Source organism: Siniperca chuatsi, linkage group LG3, assembly GCF_020085105.1.
Source record: "Siniperca chuatsi isolate FFG_IHB_CAS linkage group LG3, ASM2008510v1, whole genome shotgun sequence".
Taxonomy (NCBI): Eukaryota; Metazoa; Chordata; class Actinopteri; order Centrarchiformes; family Sinipercidae; genus Siniperca; species Siniperca chuatsi.
In genome coordinates this window covers 6,630,040-6,646,825 of record NC_058044.1, presented here as the reverse complement: position 1 = coordinate 6,646,825, position 16,786 = coordinate 6,630,040, and the positions used below count along the sequence as shown (strand labels likewise).

Genomic DNA, 16,786 nt, shown 5'->3' with positions numbered 1-16,786 from the left:
AAGTACAGTACTTGAGTAAATGTACTTATTGTTACTTTCCACCACTGATCAGTGGACATATGCAACCATTGACATAGGGTAGACATTGCTTTGTTTTAAAAAGGAGAAAAAATATGTCTCACAAAACAGAACTAATGGAAATTAAATATAAAACTGTGTTTAAATACATAAATGAGCATTGGTATATGTTTCACTTCTTCAAATGCCCCGGGGTTCCCTTTTTTCTGTTACATTTCTAAATCTCACTTCCAGGTCGCCTTTGCCACAAACTCTTGGCTATGCTGTTCTCAGACTATTTAGGTATGCTCTTTTTTGCCTGTATATTTTTGCCATTCTCATATACATAAGGAAGAAGCAAGTGCAGAATATCACCAGCATCCCTTATCTTTATGTTGGACTTTTCTCATCCTCACCTGATAAATCAGGGGCCTGCTTGGCAGGTTTAGTTTCACTGACCTCTCCTCCAAGAGGGGGTTTTGGAAATGCAGTAGGTTTCTGTCACGTGCTGGATTTGATTTTAACAAGTTAAATGCTATGCAAAAACCACAAAGGCAGTCATTTGAAAGTCAAAGGCGATGGACAGGAAAAGCTTTCTGCTTACTGAGTAAGATAAAGAACAGTTGAACAGAACAGATCCTCACAACAGCAGAGTTATCAGTGTACTATGCACATTATCAGACCGCTCAAGGCAACAGGAGACACAGTTTAGGATACAGTTTAAATAACGGTGTGGACAGTATTATTAGTAGTGTGCGTGCCAAGGCTTCAGATGTGATACTTGAGGGTCAAGGCATGTCCTAAAATGCAAAGCAGTGGTGTCTAAAGTAGCTTGGGATTTGTTAAAATCATGTGACTGAATCGGTCTGCTACTTCTTTACAACCTGTGGCTGGTTTAAACTGGTCTCAATGACAACATCATCTGTTACTTGTTGTAAAAGTACATCCTGCACAGTGGTCCACTTACAGAGTGAATCCTTTAACACCTTCGAGTCTCATGAATTTATTCCCACGTTGGAACAGAACTGTGATCTATGATTGGGAGGTCAAATACTTCACCCTCATTTTTTTATTTTTTTTTTTTTACATATGATCTTTGTTTTATGCATCATAAAAATATGCTCTGTATCGTATGGAAGTCGGGGTAATGAAACACTTCTAACAATGTGGCTGCAATCTCCAGTGCTTCAGTAAACATCATATTCAACTTCACTGTCTGATGTGCAAAAAGAAATAGCAAAGGAGTAGACTCCAGAAATGTTTTTTTTTATTGGCAGAATATTTTATGTATATAAATCACTTTCTTTTTTTTTTGGGTTTAGTTTATTGACAACATTCTAATAAATTATAATATAATAAAATACAACATATGGGACTTTAAAATGACAGTCTTGGACTTGTTTCCAACCTTTTGGAGTTTTCATGGCCCACCAACCATTTAGTTTAATATAGTTGTAAGTGATTTCATGCAAAAGGTGCTATACAAATAAAGCTTTTACTACTATTATTATTATTATTATTATTATATAATACATTATCATCAGATAATTATTCTTAAGTATGAGACGGTATGTATAGCAGGCGGTGAACAACGAAACTCTTTGTAGATCAGTGTAGAAGTATGTATATACAATATACAGCCAAAAGTACGTGGACACATTATACACCCATTACACCCATATGTGATAGTTGAACATTTCATTCCAAAACCACGGCCAATAATCTGCTGCTATCACAGCCTCCAATCTTCAGGGAAGACTTCCCAGCAGATGTAGAAACCTGTTGGGATTTGCTGCCTTTCAGCCACTGATGTTGGGCAATAAGGTCTGGTATACAATGGGTGTTCATCTCAAAAGTGTTGACTGGGGTTGAGGTCAGGGTTCTGTCCAGGTCAGTCAAGATCTTCCACAGCAAAAAGCATTTCTTTATGGACCTGGCTTTGTGCACGGGGGCACTGTCATGTTGAAACAGTTAAGGGCCAAACACAAACATGCACACATACTTTTGACTATATAGGGTACATTGAGTACATACTCGTGAAAGAGAGCTCAAACTGTACCTGACCTCTTCTTTCTTTATAGCGCCCCCCTTTGGCTGAAGTTGGAGCATTGCACCAGGGCTCACCATTTGGACCACAGAAATACAGTTTGTGTGTGAATAACTCAAGACAAAAGACAAATACAAGATTTTTAAAGATTTTTTAAAATATTATTTTAATACTTTTCTTAAAAAAAGATGCTGTACTCCATAATCTGAACAAGATGAATCTATTGACCTCAATGCCTCACTCACCAACATACCAACGGGTTGTTCTGGATAAAATAAATCAGAGAAAAATAGCAAAGGGAAAAGAAAACAAAATAAACTCAAAACAATCAAATATGAGAAGGGAAAAGAAATGAAACATAAAGAAAGTGATTATAGAATCAAAAACACTCACAGATCTCTGGGCCATCCTAAGGAAACCAGGAAAACCTCCCGCTTCCAGAAAAACACAATGGCACACGACATCCCAAAACAGTTATCATGGACGATGAAAACATTTTAAAAATAAAAACTAACACTGGATGACAAACAAGAATCTATTATACAGACTGTCGAAGCTGTGAGGAAGATAGTGGTGGACGAGACGGCTAAGAAAGACTAAAAACATGTACATGATGAAATAATAAAAAAAAATAAAAAAAAAGAGAAGATGTAAGTAATGACAAGTCAAGTGCAGATATTGAACAGCTACAGAATGATGGGGCCTAGTAAAGTAGAGACATACAGTGATTTTGGAACCGCTTCTTCACACTTTTACAGAGAAAACTGCTGCATAACTTTTTTTAAAAGGAGGATAAAGGAAAATTAAATAGCAATAAAAACAGCCTTTAATATAAAGTGAAAAGAAGATGCATCTTACATGTAAAAAATGTGAATGAACTTTCAGCACTCAATAGATTGGTTTTGGCATAGAGTCGAGAAAAAAAAAAAAACCCAAACAAAAAGAAAATGTATGAGAGAATAAGACAGACGAACAATCCTCTCAATAGAATCATAAAAAAGTTTTTTTTCTTCTTTACAGTAAATTCTACAAAATCAAAACCAGAGCTCAAAGGTGAACACAGAGATGAGCTTTGCTCCCCGAAATCCAAATTCCTCTCATGTTCTTTTTCATTGACTTTTCGTCGTATATAATATATATTCATGTATCTATTTATATATAATATGTATAATTTGTAGGGTATGATTGTTAGTTTACAGGCCAGAGCGCTAAGGCAAAGGACACACACGGAAACTTTTAAAATGCCATCGTTCCTTCCTCATTGCCCTCGGATGTTCAACGTGCACAAAGACCGAGCATCACTGAAGCCTCCACCTCTCCAATTAGTGACTGAAGAGAGAGAATTAGAAGGAAGTGAAGGGAGGAAGGATGTCTTAGAAAAGTGTGTGAATGTGGCTGGGGTGTTGCGTTCCCACTGTCCTGAGAAAACAACCGACTCTCAGATGACCGCTGAACCTGACAAACTAGACCAAAACCAGCCCACCCCTCCCAGTTAAAATCCAACTTAAAATAAAATTAAAAAAAGAGACGCGATTAGGAGAGAGGAAAAAACTAAAACAAAGTGATCTGTCCGTTTGTAATTTGTTCACCCGTTCCTTTTAAACCCCCCATCTCTCCTCTCAGACATAAGAGAATAAGGTTTTTCACATAATTTCTTAAATTAAACTCATCCTCTTCACCGCCATAATTTTTTTTAAACGTAAAAGTTCCGACCCCTCCTTCTCATTCTGCCTTTCTTGTTTTCCTTGAGGGAGCCGACTATGATTATTTCACTGTCCGTTTTTGACCTGTTGACTCTGGAGACCCAGAACCAACACCCATAAACACCAAGCCAGACACCAAAACGTATCTGAGGTTGGAGGAAAAGAGGGTTGCTTAATTCAATTTCACTTCCCCCCCTCTCATTCACATGACACAAGCCAGCTGTTTCAACTACTGAGAGAAAGGGACAGTTACTATCAAGTCTGTGTATGTGTGTGTGCATTTGTGTGAGCAGCGACCATGTGTATCAGAGCATTGTGGTTATATGCATGTTTGTGAATTTGCTTGTGTGTCTTTCTCTCACTCCCATCATCTGCTTTTTCCCTCTCAGAACAGATTCTCTTCAAAAATGGCCATCAGGTCGCTCTGGAAGTTGATGTCAATGGTGTCAGCCATCTGCAGAGGAGAAGAAAGAACAATGAGAAGCATTAAAGACTGTCTTTAAAAATAAAAAATCAGTTTCTTTTTTTACAGTTTTGTGCGTACCGCCTCTCTCCTGCGCCTCTCCTGCTCGCGGCGGCGTGCCATCTCCCTCTGGTCGAGAGCGTTCTGTGTAGCTGTGGAGGACGGGGGTGGGGCTTGTGGTTGTGGGGGTGGGGCCTGTGGGGAGTGAGTGGGCGGGGTGGAAGCTGGAGGTGTGGGAGCAAGCGGTGACTGTTGCTCCTGGCGACGGCGGGCATCTTCTTGCACTCGACGAGTCTGCTCCATGGTGTCGTCGTCGTCACGGCTACGGAAAAAAAAAGAAAAGTAAGATGGCTGGCTGCAGCAGGTCCGTCAACTCCATGTGACACTTGTCAATTACTTTGATGATAATGAAACATTATTAAACCCAATCAATACTGCATTTATCAGTCCGATACCTATATTATTTGAGCGTTCCAAATTTTTTGAAGATGATATATCACCTGATATTCAAAAACACAAACTATGTGTTATATTTTATATTTATGTCTCATTTATTTCTGTGCTGCAGTCATGTTACCTATTGGCAGACATATACGCTGATACTGACATGATAAACTAAAATGCTAATATATGTGCCTTGCTCATATTGACACTACAACATGCATCTGCTTATATTGCTTGATTTTCTTTTCTTTTCCTGTAAAGCACTTTGTAACTTTGATAAGTGCTTTACAAATAAAGTTACATATATATTTATTAAGGGTGCTCTCATCAGGACATTTCTATTTCTAGTAGGTTAGTTCTTATTTCACCATTTAAATTCTACTTAATTCTCCACCTTATTTTAGTGTTTACTCACAAACTACTTTAATCTGCTCACCTTGCTTTTCCTTTCAGTTCTCTTTTCTCTAATCTGCAGATGAAAGTGTGATTTCAAAAGTTGACTTGTATGGCGTGTTCATATGCTGGTGGGAATCTCTGACATTTAGACTAGCAAGTGGTCCGCTATAGCATTCATGAGCTACTGTATGCTGTTGGAAATCAACAATCAACCAGCACAAACAATAAGAAGCCTCTGACATTATGAAAAGGATGATATGAATTTGCCAGTTTGTTATCATCTGGCTCAGGTGTCAAGAGTGTCACATTAGCATTTTCAAATCAATTTACATGCAATGACACGTCAATGAAAGCTGGATAAGATGTTCACTGAGATGATTACACATCTCAAGTAACATTCAAGTTGATTTTCATTCTGTACTGAAATGAATGGAAACCATTAGCTGCTTGCATGGTAGGCAAAACTAATTTGAAAATCTAAAAAAAAAAAAAAAACTATGGTACTCTTGAAAAAATAGATGAAGGGCTAAAACATGTATTGATAATAAAAAACACTGGTGTGATTCTTTAACCTTTGATAATTTCTCATCAGGTCCCTCTATGTCTCCCTCTAAGATACTAACCTATGCTGCTTTTTACACACCCCCACTTACCGTAGCTTCTCCTGCTCTCTCCTGGCCTGTTCAGCCTGTGCTTTCAGCTGTCTCTCTCGCTCCTCCTTCTCCCTGGCGGCCCGTCTGAACTGTTCGAAGCTGTCGCTGGAGGAGCGCACGGAGGAGGCTGGGGTGGACTGGGACCTCTGAGCCAGGCTGGCCCAAGAACCCATGTTCTTTAACTTCACATCCTGGGAGAAGGGGGTAGAAAGTAAGGAGAGAAAACAGACCAACCAAAAGGGCTAGTGTAGTTGTAATGTGGCTGAAGACATGATCTTCTCATCTCACACTCATACACACCTGTGTCTTCTTGGGAGCGATAGGAGTCTTGGGCTCTTGCTTGATTTTGTTGTCTTGCTGGGAGCAGGGTGGTGCTGGGGAGTCTGGGAGGCGGGAAACGGGGCGAGAACCATCCAATGACTTCAGATCTAATCCTGAGGGGGACATAAATGGGGATTAACTATACATATGCACCTTAAATCATTGGCCAGGGGGTCATTAGCAATAATGCTTCTGTAAAGTGGCTGTAGATACGTTTGGAAGGAAGCACACAAAATATTTCTGAATTCAAAATAACAAAAGGAATGACTATGTCTATGACTGCAGGTAGCTTTTCCCACACATTTCACGTTTATAAGTAACATAGAAGAGGAACTGAAATTCTGCTGTTTAAGACTCATTCTTTGGACACCTTGCTCAGCTTTGGCCAACAAAATTAGTTTTTTTGTTTTTTTTACTACTAAGTAAATGTTACCTTCTTTAGCTTTAGATATGATTGATGATGATTATAAAGTAGATACAATAAACTCTTGTACTCACTGTGTTTGCTGTCGGGTTTGTGCGTGTCTTGACGCATGACAGGGCTGAAGGGCGAGGGGGGCAGAACTGGTGACAGGGAAGGCTTCTCTTTTTTGACCACCACCATGTTGGACCTCTGCTCCTACAAGCAGAAACATAGTACGTTTATATACAAACATCATACTACTGTCAAATATCAAAAATGAAACAAAAACAACATTTCTGTCAAATGTTTTCAGCATTAAAATTGATTACCTTTCCTTTTAACACTTGTGTGTATCTAACCTTTAACTGCCTCAAAATACACACTTGTGTTAATGAGGCACAGCAGATTTTGTTTTGCTAGCACATACAGTCAAGACACACAAACAGCATAAAGAAACAGGTGGATCACTCACATGTTTCTTTGTCTGTGAGGGTGACTGCTGTCCCATTGTATGGAAGTGAGGCATCTGAGGAGAATAGATCATCAGGGGAGAAGGGCTCTCACGCAGGCAACCTACAAAAACAGGAGAAGAAACACTCCACTATTTATTTCCATACTAAACTAAATTAAATGTGCAGTGACATCCACAATAGTTATGTCTAGTCATTCCAAAGACTAAGGGTAGATTTTGTAAATAAAAAATAATCTCAATCTCAGAATAAAAGTTTCACAATAAGCACAGTGCTTGTATTTTACCATTTACCACTGTAGAGTATCTTGAAGTGCTTGAATATCTAATAAGAGCAGCATAATTAGCAAGAGTCCCAAAAGGTAGCCTCTTCAGCTACATCCACTGGTCACAAGACCCTCGTCTTGCAGGTAGTAGCTCACCTTGGAGAGGAAGCTTGCTTTATCCACAACATGGCCACCCGCAGGTATGACACAATATATTAAACTTGGTTTTACTTACACTGAAGACAAACATGGACAAAAAGTAGAAAATGCTGAAAGTATTGAAGTACTGGCCTGACTTAAAAATTCCATTACATTTACTATTTTTAGCACAGCAGCTGTTTAATTGCCCTGTCCCTACTATTATTGGATTTATCAACATGTTTTAGAGTGTAACCCCCACCCAAAAAAACTAATTGCACTTTGCAATACTGTTTACTTCACTTAGAGTTAACCCCCAACAGCACCTATTTATTAGCACTGTTTTTGCTTCAGAGAGAGAGAGAAGAGTCAGAACCCCCCCCCCCCCAAAACATTTGTGTAACAGAAATATATGTTTTTCTTTTTCCTTTGATCATCCTGGGAGGTCCGGACCCTCAGTTTGGGAACCACTGCCATGAGTACATAGATATCTTACCTGTTGAGAAAGGCTCTGCTTTGCTGCGTGGTGATGGCTGTTGTTGATGTTGCTGCATCTGTTGTACCTTCTGCTGCAGGGCCACCCCCTTCTGCTGCTGTGACATTGACGTGTGCGTATGTGGGAACGGCTGCCGCATGTGCGCGTGGCCTGAGCTGTGTCTCTGTGTTAGGGCGGGGCTGGACGTTGTCACAGGCTGCGTGTGCATCGACGGAACCAGCTGAGAGCCGCCCTGCACGGGCGAATGTGTGTGCGCATGTAGCGGCTGTGGCTGCATGGTGGGTCGAGCCTGGAGCGACTGCAAGAAGGTGTGAACTTGACTGAGGGGCAGGATTTCAGAACTGGCGGGCGTCGGCTCTTCGTCGTCCTCAAGGAGGGCTTGGGGAGGTTGTGCCGAGAGGGTACCCAAGATGCCGTGCGATGGGGGTGAAGGGACGCGGGGGCGGGGGACAGGCTGAGGTAGAGGGAGTGGAAGCGAGGGCTGAAGCTGGGGTGACGGGGATGGAGGCAGGGAGGGGAGTGAGGACGGGGGAGGCTGTGGGATTTTTGGAGGAAGTGGAGCTGCTCGGTTACTAGGTCTTGATGGTTGCTGGGGAAGAGCATTGTGGATCGCTGCAAATGACAAGAAAAGATGGATGGGAAAAGAACAGAACAAAAGAACACCCCCCACCCCCCGACAAAAAACCTGTTGCTGCAACTTTGTCTTTAAATAAAAAAATAAAAAAAGACATACAGCAGAGCTACAAAAGCCAGAAAATGAATGCAGGGATGACATATGTATACAAATCTAAAATATTTGTGCTGAAACAAGTCGATTCATCAATTAGTCGATTGACAGAAACTACTACAACTCTGATGATCACAATTCTTTAATGATTTATCAAGCATAAAATGCCAAACATTTGCTTCTTCAAGCTTCTGAGATGTGGGGATTTGCTACTTTTATCTGATGAAAATCATAAATTGTATATAATAAAAATGTAATTTCATTCGGTATTGCACGGCTGGTTGGACAAAACAAGCTATCTGAAGATTTAACACTATTTTCTGACATTTGACAGACTAAATAATTAATCAATTAACCAGAAAAATAGTCAACAGATTAATTGATGATGAAAAATCAACTTGCAGCCCTAAAATATTGTCACATTCATGACCATTTCTAAAATTAACTACAGCAATGCAAGCTGTGCAAAGCATTACTGAAGTGTACATACCTGGTGAAGGTATGATGGGATGTTGGTTTAGGAAAGGGTGCGTCTCAGTGGGAGTCTGGCCAGTGGGTGTGTTTGCGTTGAGGAGGCCAGACACGATGGGGGCACCGGCAGTAGTAATGGTTGGATTGGGCTCACTGTTCGACTGTGTCAGGTGAGGGTTCATAAAGTGAGCCAGAGGATCAAATCCAGAGCCCAACAGCTGGGAGGAGTCCAGAGACGGGACAGAGACGGTTATAGGCGCAGGGGGGACAAATGGTGGTTTGGACTGGACCACTTGAGGCTGAATCTGAGGCTGAATTTGAGGCTGAATTTGAGGCTGGGGAACGACTGGGCCCGCTCCGCTACTGAGGGACTGGTGGTGCGGTCTCTTGGTGTCTTTGTTAGTAGAGGTCTTCTTCTGCTGCTTGGGAACCAGCCCTGGTAGGAAAAGGTATATGAAATATAGGGAGGAAATAAGAGGAATGCTGATATACTGAAGCATCTACAGGTACTGTTTCTCAAAATAAGATATGCTGACAACTGTTAAACGTTATGTGTACATTACCATTCTCAGAGTCTTCACTATCAGAGGAGTCACTGCTGTCTGAAGATGAGGATCCTGTCTTCATCTTTGTCACATTTGTTGTTTCCAGAGTTTTCTCTACTGTAACAAAACACATCATTCAGAAATTGACAGACTGACAGCTTCTGTCTCACTTGTGTAAACAAGACATTTAGCCAGTGTGAAGAAAAAAAAAACACTGGTCTTATAGGGGAAGTTTGTTAACAGTTGGGCAAACATGCAGTGATTCCTCAGACTGAATAAAGTCAAGTAAATGCATTGAGCTACACACCTTACAACACACCTGATGGTTTGTTAATAGGGCTGTGATACATGGATGAAATCAAAATGATATTAAAGCAAAAGTTTGACATTTTGAGAAATCTTCTTATTTGCGCTCTGTTGGAGAGTTAGATGATGTGAAGTGCAGTGAAGATTGATAATACTCAAATATAAGGCTACAGCCAGCAGCCACTTACCATTGGACAGAGCCAGGCCGACCCCCGGATTCAGATCTTTGTGCTAAGCTAAGCTAATCGGCTGCTGGCTGTAGCCTTATATTTAACTGTCAGATATTGGAGTAATATCAATCTTCTCATCTAATTGAAGCTCTAGCAAAAGTTCAGACTATACTTCTGCATGCTTAGGTGTAGTTAACTCATATTTCCTGCTGTCATTATCCGGGGCTATCAAATCAGGATATCAGCTGTTCCTTAGCTGGTCTCATCTATCCAGTAGCACAGTGACACACCTTCATTGTCAACCTATCAGCCTACTACCGCCTGTTTAAATATGATTCTCTCTCTGCCTTCAGTATGTTCATGCAACGGTTGTGCGCCCCTCCACCTCCCCATCACCGCATCAGTCCATCAACCTCTCCAGCCATCAGCCTCAGCAGAGTCACCAGCCACCACCACCAGTGTCTGGACTCCATGGAGAGATTTATTCTGCTGCTGCTCAGGGCAGACAGCCTCCATTACCAAAATCTCCCCGCGGAGTCTAAGTGCCAAAGACTCTGTCAAGATTAATATCTCACATCATCTGTTTCAATAAACACTATCTTTACTTTATTGACTTGTCTCTCCTGATTGAACTCTCCGTTAGAAAGCAAAGAAGCGTATTTAGCAAAATGTCGAGCTATTGTAGGATTGGGCGATATGACGGTATATACCGTGTGGCGATAGAAATGTGTCCACCGGTAGAGATTTGGCAATACCGTTTCCACTGTGGGAGCAGTGTTTCCCCTTTAATTGAGTGGTACAACAAGACTTTCATGTGCAAGTGCTATGACTCAGGTAAGAATTGTTGGGATCACAAAAGTCGCATGACAATCCTTGAAAAGAAGTGCTGAGCACACATATAAACAGCCTACCTGACGGCTTTTTCTTCTTCCTGAGGCAGCTGGAGACGTACTTCTCTAGCTCTCTCAGCGTGGAGGGCTTCAGCGTCTCAAAGTCAATCTCGATCTCGTCCGGGTTGGAGTTCTTCAGCGAAGGTTCACGCGTTTGGATTATGTGCACGACGCGGCCGAGTTTGTCACCGGGCAACTTGTTGATGTCCAGGCTCAGCTGCCGTTTCTCCTCGTATGACATCGGCTTGCACCTGTCGGTCGACACGCCCCCGAATACATCTGGGGGGAAAGCATAACATCAGGTTGATACTGGGCTATTGTTAAAGACACAAACACTTTCAAACAAAACATCATGCTCAACATATCTCTCGTATACATACCCATGTCATCCTCTGCTTCAAGAGAGGCCGAGGGGACGAGAGGGGTTGGCCCAGGCTGAGGTGGCACAGCTGGGCGGCTATTTTTAACTCCTTCTTTCTTACTGTGATTGACATATGATTAGATTAGCTCCAGTTAATGCAGATACAAAAACATCACTTATCTTATTACCTCTGTAACACCTACCCAGGCTTTTTCCTGTCCTTCTTTGCAATGATTGGCTCCTTGCTGCTCTTGTTTTTCTTAGAAGTCTGAAGCATCACAGAGGGAGGGGTCTCCACAGTTTCCTCTGCTCCCATCTTCTTTTTGTGCTTTTCTTTCTTCTTCTCTTTCTTCTCCCTCTCTTTCTTCTTGGGCTTGATGACTTGGGGCTGGGAGAGTGCTGCCAGCTGTTCATGGACAGCTTTAAGCTAGAGGACACAAACACAGACAGTTGTGGTCTTAAGAGACGAAAAGACAGCAGCCTGCATATTTGTTTCTCCGTGTTTCAGCATTCACCCACGTTCGGTAAAGCTGTTCTGCGTGGCCCACCCACCTGTCGTGTTTCATAAGCCTCCCTCCCCCTTCATTTTCCATCCTCTAACCTGTTCCTGTAACTCAGCCAATCGCTGTTGCCTTTCTTGTTCTGAGTCTCCTCCAGAGGACTCGGATTCGGAGGAACTGGAGCTACCGTCTTCCGAGACAGCAGAAGGAGGCAGGGCTTGTCGAGTGGAGGGGGCAGGGTGGAGGGCCGATGACGGGGTGGGAACAGGGGCGGGCTCCTCTGGCTCATCAGGCATTTTGGCAAAACGCATCTCAAACACGTCCTGTTAGGACGGAGGACGGCAGGAGAAACTGTGAACTCTACTTGAACCACAAACCAAGCCAGCACAAACAGTGCCAAAGAGCAATAATTGCAATGACATATATAAATTCTTTTCTTAATATGCATTTTGAAGATTTCCTTGGAGAACTGAAAAAAAGACCGTTAGTTTTGTGCATCTACATGGACACGTTTACCATGCTTCAGTATAAATACACACACTATACAGTGAATACTCCATATCATATTTACTGGAACTAAATACTTATGTAAATGAGAGATGTCATTTTTTTTTTACATTTTTAATATGTATGTGTAATAATAATAAAATAATACATTTAATAAACACACGTTAACATGTTTTGCCTTTGTCAACAATTATACATTATTGTGTGTAGATTGATGGCCAAAAAGTGAATGTAATCAATTTTGAAATAAAACTATAACACAATATATTGTCCAAGTGTAACTTCTTTCAATTTTCTTATGAAACATTTTTACAATTTTTTTTTTTTTGGGGGGGGGGGTAATAGTAATAATCAATTTTATTTATACAGCAACTTTCTCAAGTACAAACACACAGAGAAAAAATAAAGTGCATTGTCACCACGCTCATGTACTCTGCATTAGTTGACAATACCTTGCTACAATATCGCATTTTACTGTATTTGTCCTGCATTTTGAGAAGTAAGCCAACACACTTAAAACAATTGTGCTATCGGCAATGTAAACAAACACAGTGAAAGGTACATGACATCATCACGGCATGGGGGATACAATAGGTAGCTATGTTTAACAAAGGAATAATAAACTAGGGTATTTTGCTAACTTGGAACTGTATCTAAGATGGAACCAGGTAACAATCCCAAGCATTTACACTATGTGGCTAAAAAGTATGTAGACACCTGAAAATTACACCCACATGTGACTGCTGAACATCTCATTCCAAAACAGTGGGTATTAATCTGCTGCTATAATAGCTTTCACTCTGCTGGGAAGGATTTCCAAAATATTTTGGCACATGGCAGCCGGGATAGCTTAAGGGACACAGAGGTGTCCACATACTTTTGGTCATATACAAGGGGATTCCAGGTATTCAGGAGCCCCAAAGACTCCAAGTTCACTGTGTGGCAATAAGCTTCTGGTAATTTCATTTATTGCAAATATGTTTGTTAATATTGTATGCGCCACTAAAGGACATTATGAACTGTCTATAAAATAATATGAAATAATAGTGGCCAACACCTGCATTGTTAGCTCATCTTGAGACCCCATTTTGTGGAGAGGCCCTGCCTTAAATTCTGGATTAACTCAGTTTAACGAGAAACTCGTAAACCTTTATTATTTCAAAATATTGTACATTGTGCTTAAAGGATGAATTTTCCTAAATAAAATTGTGCTTAATCATACAACAGATCCACACAAACTACTTACTAATACATACACAATGCACACAGAGTGGGAGAAACAGGGGGGTCAAGGCGCCCACAGGTTATATTTGCATTGTGCCCCCTAATATGTTAATCTGGCTTGGTCATATAGTGTATATAATGTTTATTATGGATTGCCTGACATGTATGACATGTTGATTACCTGTAATTTGCGTGCCATGCCAACCACATCATGGTCTGGGGGATTGTACTTGTAACAGTTGGAGAACATTAACCGGACGTCTGCAGCAAATTCTTGCGCGTCTCTGTACTGTCTGTTGTCCAGCTTTTTCTGAAGGAGACAAACAAATGCACCACCATGATCAAAATCTGTTCAAATTCTTTACATTTTAAAACTTATTCTTCATTTTTAGAGTCAAAAAAAAAAAAGGGGACGGTATTTCAACCTGAATATTTTCTTTGTACCAACTGTATCTATAAAACCAAGTATCAAAAGCTGACAAGTACCAAAATATATCACACAATGCTTTATCTTAATATGGACCGTTAGGAAACTAGCCTTGAGCTAAAAGAAAATAAATCCAAATAAACAAATACATGTTCTTGTATGGGTAGTTATTTTGTTAAATGAAAAAAGGGATCGTGTAGAGAAAAGCATATAATTTATATGTTAAAACATTATTTTGACATCTGTATCAAAACCCACGTATTGGCAGCCACACAAAGTCCACTACATGTCGGTCATCAATCCTAATAAAATCACCTTGATGGTGCTGAGATCCATGGGGTGCTTGATGATGTCATGGTAGTCGTGGAGGCCAAGAGCTTTTACATCAACAGGCTTGTAGAAGGGCCAGGCATATGAGACATGTTTCTTAGACAGCATCTCTCTGACGAGGCGTGCGCAGGAACGCAACTGGTCCTGCCGATTATGCGTAACCGTCCCTCCAGTCTCCAAACCGCCTCCTAGGTGATGCTGAGAATCGGGCTGCAACACTTCTTTTTTGGGTTGCTTAGAAGGGCGACTGCTCTCTCGGCGTGGCCGAATCTCAGCAGAGACAGGAGATGATTCACTGAGCTGGTCATTGGCTGTGGGTGTGGTGGTGTCTGCTTTCCTCTTCTGGCTCTTCCTTTGCTGTTGGAACATCCGAGATCAGACATTAGAAAATGACAACAAATCCGCTTGTGATAAATTAGAATGGCTGCTGACTTCTCCTTACCTTGATGAGGGCAGGGGAGCTCTGCAGCTTCGGGGTGGGATGGAGGCCTGGGTGTGTCGGGGCTGGAGGGGGAACAGAGGTCATGCCCTGGGCCAGGACGTCAGGTGTTGAGAGGGGGAATGGAGGTCCCAAATGGGGTGCGTGGGAGGTGGGCGTAGGAGGCACACGTGGGGGCTGAGGCTGGGACAGGGGCAGGGCCAGAGGCTGGGACAAGGGCAGGGCCAGAGGCTGGGATAGGGGCAGGGCCAGAGGCTGGGAAAGGGGCAGGGCAGGAGGGGCTTGAGGGGCAGGTGGGGCACGGGTCTGCGGGGTGGTTGAAGGGGATGAGAAGCCTCGTGTGTGTGGGGTGGTAGAGGGGGATGATGAGTCTTGGCCTGAATCTGACTTAGTGATCAGAGCTGGAAGGAAAAATATAAACAAGATCACAAAAATGAAATCAAGAGCTGCGTTTCCACCACAGGAACTTAAATTAAGTTCTGGGGACATTATTTTACCCCCCAAAAGGTTCCTCCTCGGGGGGGGTAGTACTTTTCAGAAGCACTGTAACTTTCTGGGAGGGGCTTGCAGCACTGAACATTTCTGATTGGTCAAGCTCTGACCGGCGGAGCAGCAAGTGATCTGACCGTCTGAATCGATGCGTTGCTGGGACACAGGCCAGCCTTCTCTGGCGCAGCGGCTCAGCTCCTGCGCTGTTGGAAGCCGTGGTGGAAGACACGGATGACCAGTCGGTTGAAAGTAAATCACATAAGGCCCACATGCTGCTTGTTAAATGCTATAACGCTAACTGTTGTCATGCTATTGCTACCCTAGCCAACAGCTAATGTTACCTACATGCTAACGCCAACTGCTAATGGTGTAGAATCGTCGCAGTGAGACACAACGTTTATTTTTTTCCAACAAGTTTTTCAGATGAAATGTGCCGGTACACTGAACTGCAGGCTGCAGAGAAGTAGTGTGTTTACTTCTGTGACCAACAGGAGCCCTCATCCCATGTCTCCTGCTGAAGCACACAAACGCTGTATTTTGCACATTTATATTTCTGCAGATAAATAAATTCATGTTGAACTAAATGTGTGAATAGTGGCTAATTTTGTATCAGAAAACAAATATATGCTACTACATATGTAAAAAGACACCTAATGCTTATGCTTGTGTTACCATATTCTAATATTTACAATGCTCTGAGGAAGTAGTGGCTCTCAATTTCACCATTATACACTGGTATGCTCAGTATTTGAAACAGGTGAGAGTGCATAGGTTAAAATAGGCAAAGGTCCTTATGCTGAACTGCAGGGATACGGTCGAAAATTCCCTCCTATGTCTTTACCTAAACACTTTTCCATGACCTCAGTGGAAAACGTCATAAGGTCAAGGAAAGATGTGAAGGAGAATTCATGAGGACTTAGTAAAAGACAACCGCTCGGTGCTAAGAGAATCTGACTGCACTTACACTAGGCGACGTAATTATGCGGCGGCAGATGTTACTGACGTGGGTCTGCCATGGTGAAACTACAATGTTCCTAAGATGGACTACAAAAAGTGCATCTTATTTCACCCTGTGTGTTATACCCTGTTGTTTCATGCAGGCAATATAAACGTAGACAATCCGGGGAAAAATATTACTTTATTAACAATGTTTGAAGTCAGTCGCAGTTGGGGTTGCTGAGAGAAGGTCAGTCTATATAAGGACATCATACTAAACGGTGAGCGATATTCACGTTTTTTTTTATTCCTTTGAATGGCCAGGATAACTTATATCTAATAGTTTTTAACAACAATTTACAACAGAGAACATTTTAAACTACAGCAGACAGCAAACATGAACACCTGTATGTCAAAGCTGCTATAGCAACTACACAGTCAACAACACAGAACTAATGCAGGAGACTAGTGCGAGAGAAGTGACCCATGACCAGTTCATCATAGTTTATAGTAATACAGCGCAGTGAGGATACAGATGTCTCATAGAGGAGACAAGCGTATATAACGCGGATCTAGCTCTCTCTTTCCTGTTAAGAGAAACTGGAGTCTGCAGTGTAGTTCATACACTTCACTGATAAACCACAGAAGAGTAACATTAGGCTTCATGA

At 41.8% G+C, this 16,786-nt stretch overlaps 1 protein-coding gene and 1 long non-coding RNA gene across 7 annotated transcripts in view; one reads left to right on the top strand and one right to left on the bottom strand.

The window, feature by feature from the left end:
- Positions 1-2,183: 2,183 nt before the first annotated feature.
- Positions 2,184-16,786, bottom strand: part of LOC122871900 (bromodomain-containing protein 4-like) — a 23,123-nt gene continuing 8,520 nt past the window's right edge. For 4 of the 6 annotated variants that reach the window (XM_044187477.1, XM_044187499.1, XM_044187518.1 and 1 more), the window contains 16 exons: positions 14,697-15,094; positions 14,240-14,611; positions 13,679-13,807; positions 11,868-12,089; positions 11,470-11,693; positions 11,286-11,386; positions 10,927-11,184; positions 9,558-9,656; positions 9,014-9,430; positions 7,797-8,408; positions 6,900-7,000; positions 6,523-6,643; positions 6,004-6,137; positions 5,704-5,894; positions 4,292-4,532; positions 2,184-4,201 (listed from right to left, as the gene is read on the bottom strand). In XM_044187477.1, coding sequence (XP_044043412.1) covers positions 4,133-4,201; positions 4,292-4,532; positions 5,704-5,894; positions 6,004-6,137; positions 6,523-6,643; positions 6,900-7,000; positions 7,797-8,408; positions 9,014-9,430; positions 9,558-9,656; positions 10,927-11,184; positions 11,286-11,386; positions 11,470-11,693; positions 11,868-12,089; positions 13,679-13,807; positions 14,240-14,611; positions 14,697-15,094 — 3,689 coding nt within the window. In that variant the 3' untranslated portion in view covers positions 2,184-4,132. The remainder of the gene's footprint in view (positions 4,202-4,291; positions 4,533-5,703; positions 5,895-6,003; positions 6,138-6,522; positions 6,644-6,899; positions 7,001-7,796; positions 8,409-9,013; positions 9,431-9,557; positions 9,657-10,926; positions 11,185-11,285; positions 11,387-11,469; positions 11,694-11,867; positions 12,090-13,678; positions 13,808-14,239; positions 14,612-14,696; positions 15,095-16,786) is intronic. The other 2 variants (XM_044187489.1, XM_044187527.1) reach the window with 2 other exon arrangements.
- Positions 4,430-10,624, top strand: LOC122871938. Its single transcript, XR_006376958.1, has 2 exons — positions 4,430-4,552; positions 10,369-10,624. It is a non-coding gene; the product is annotated as an uncharacterized LOC122871938 (long non-coding RNA).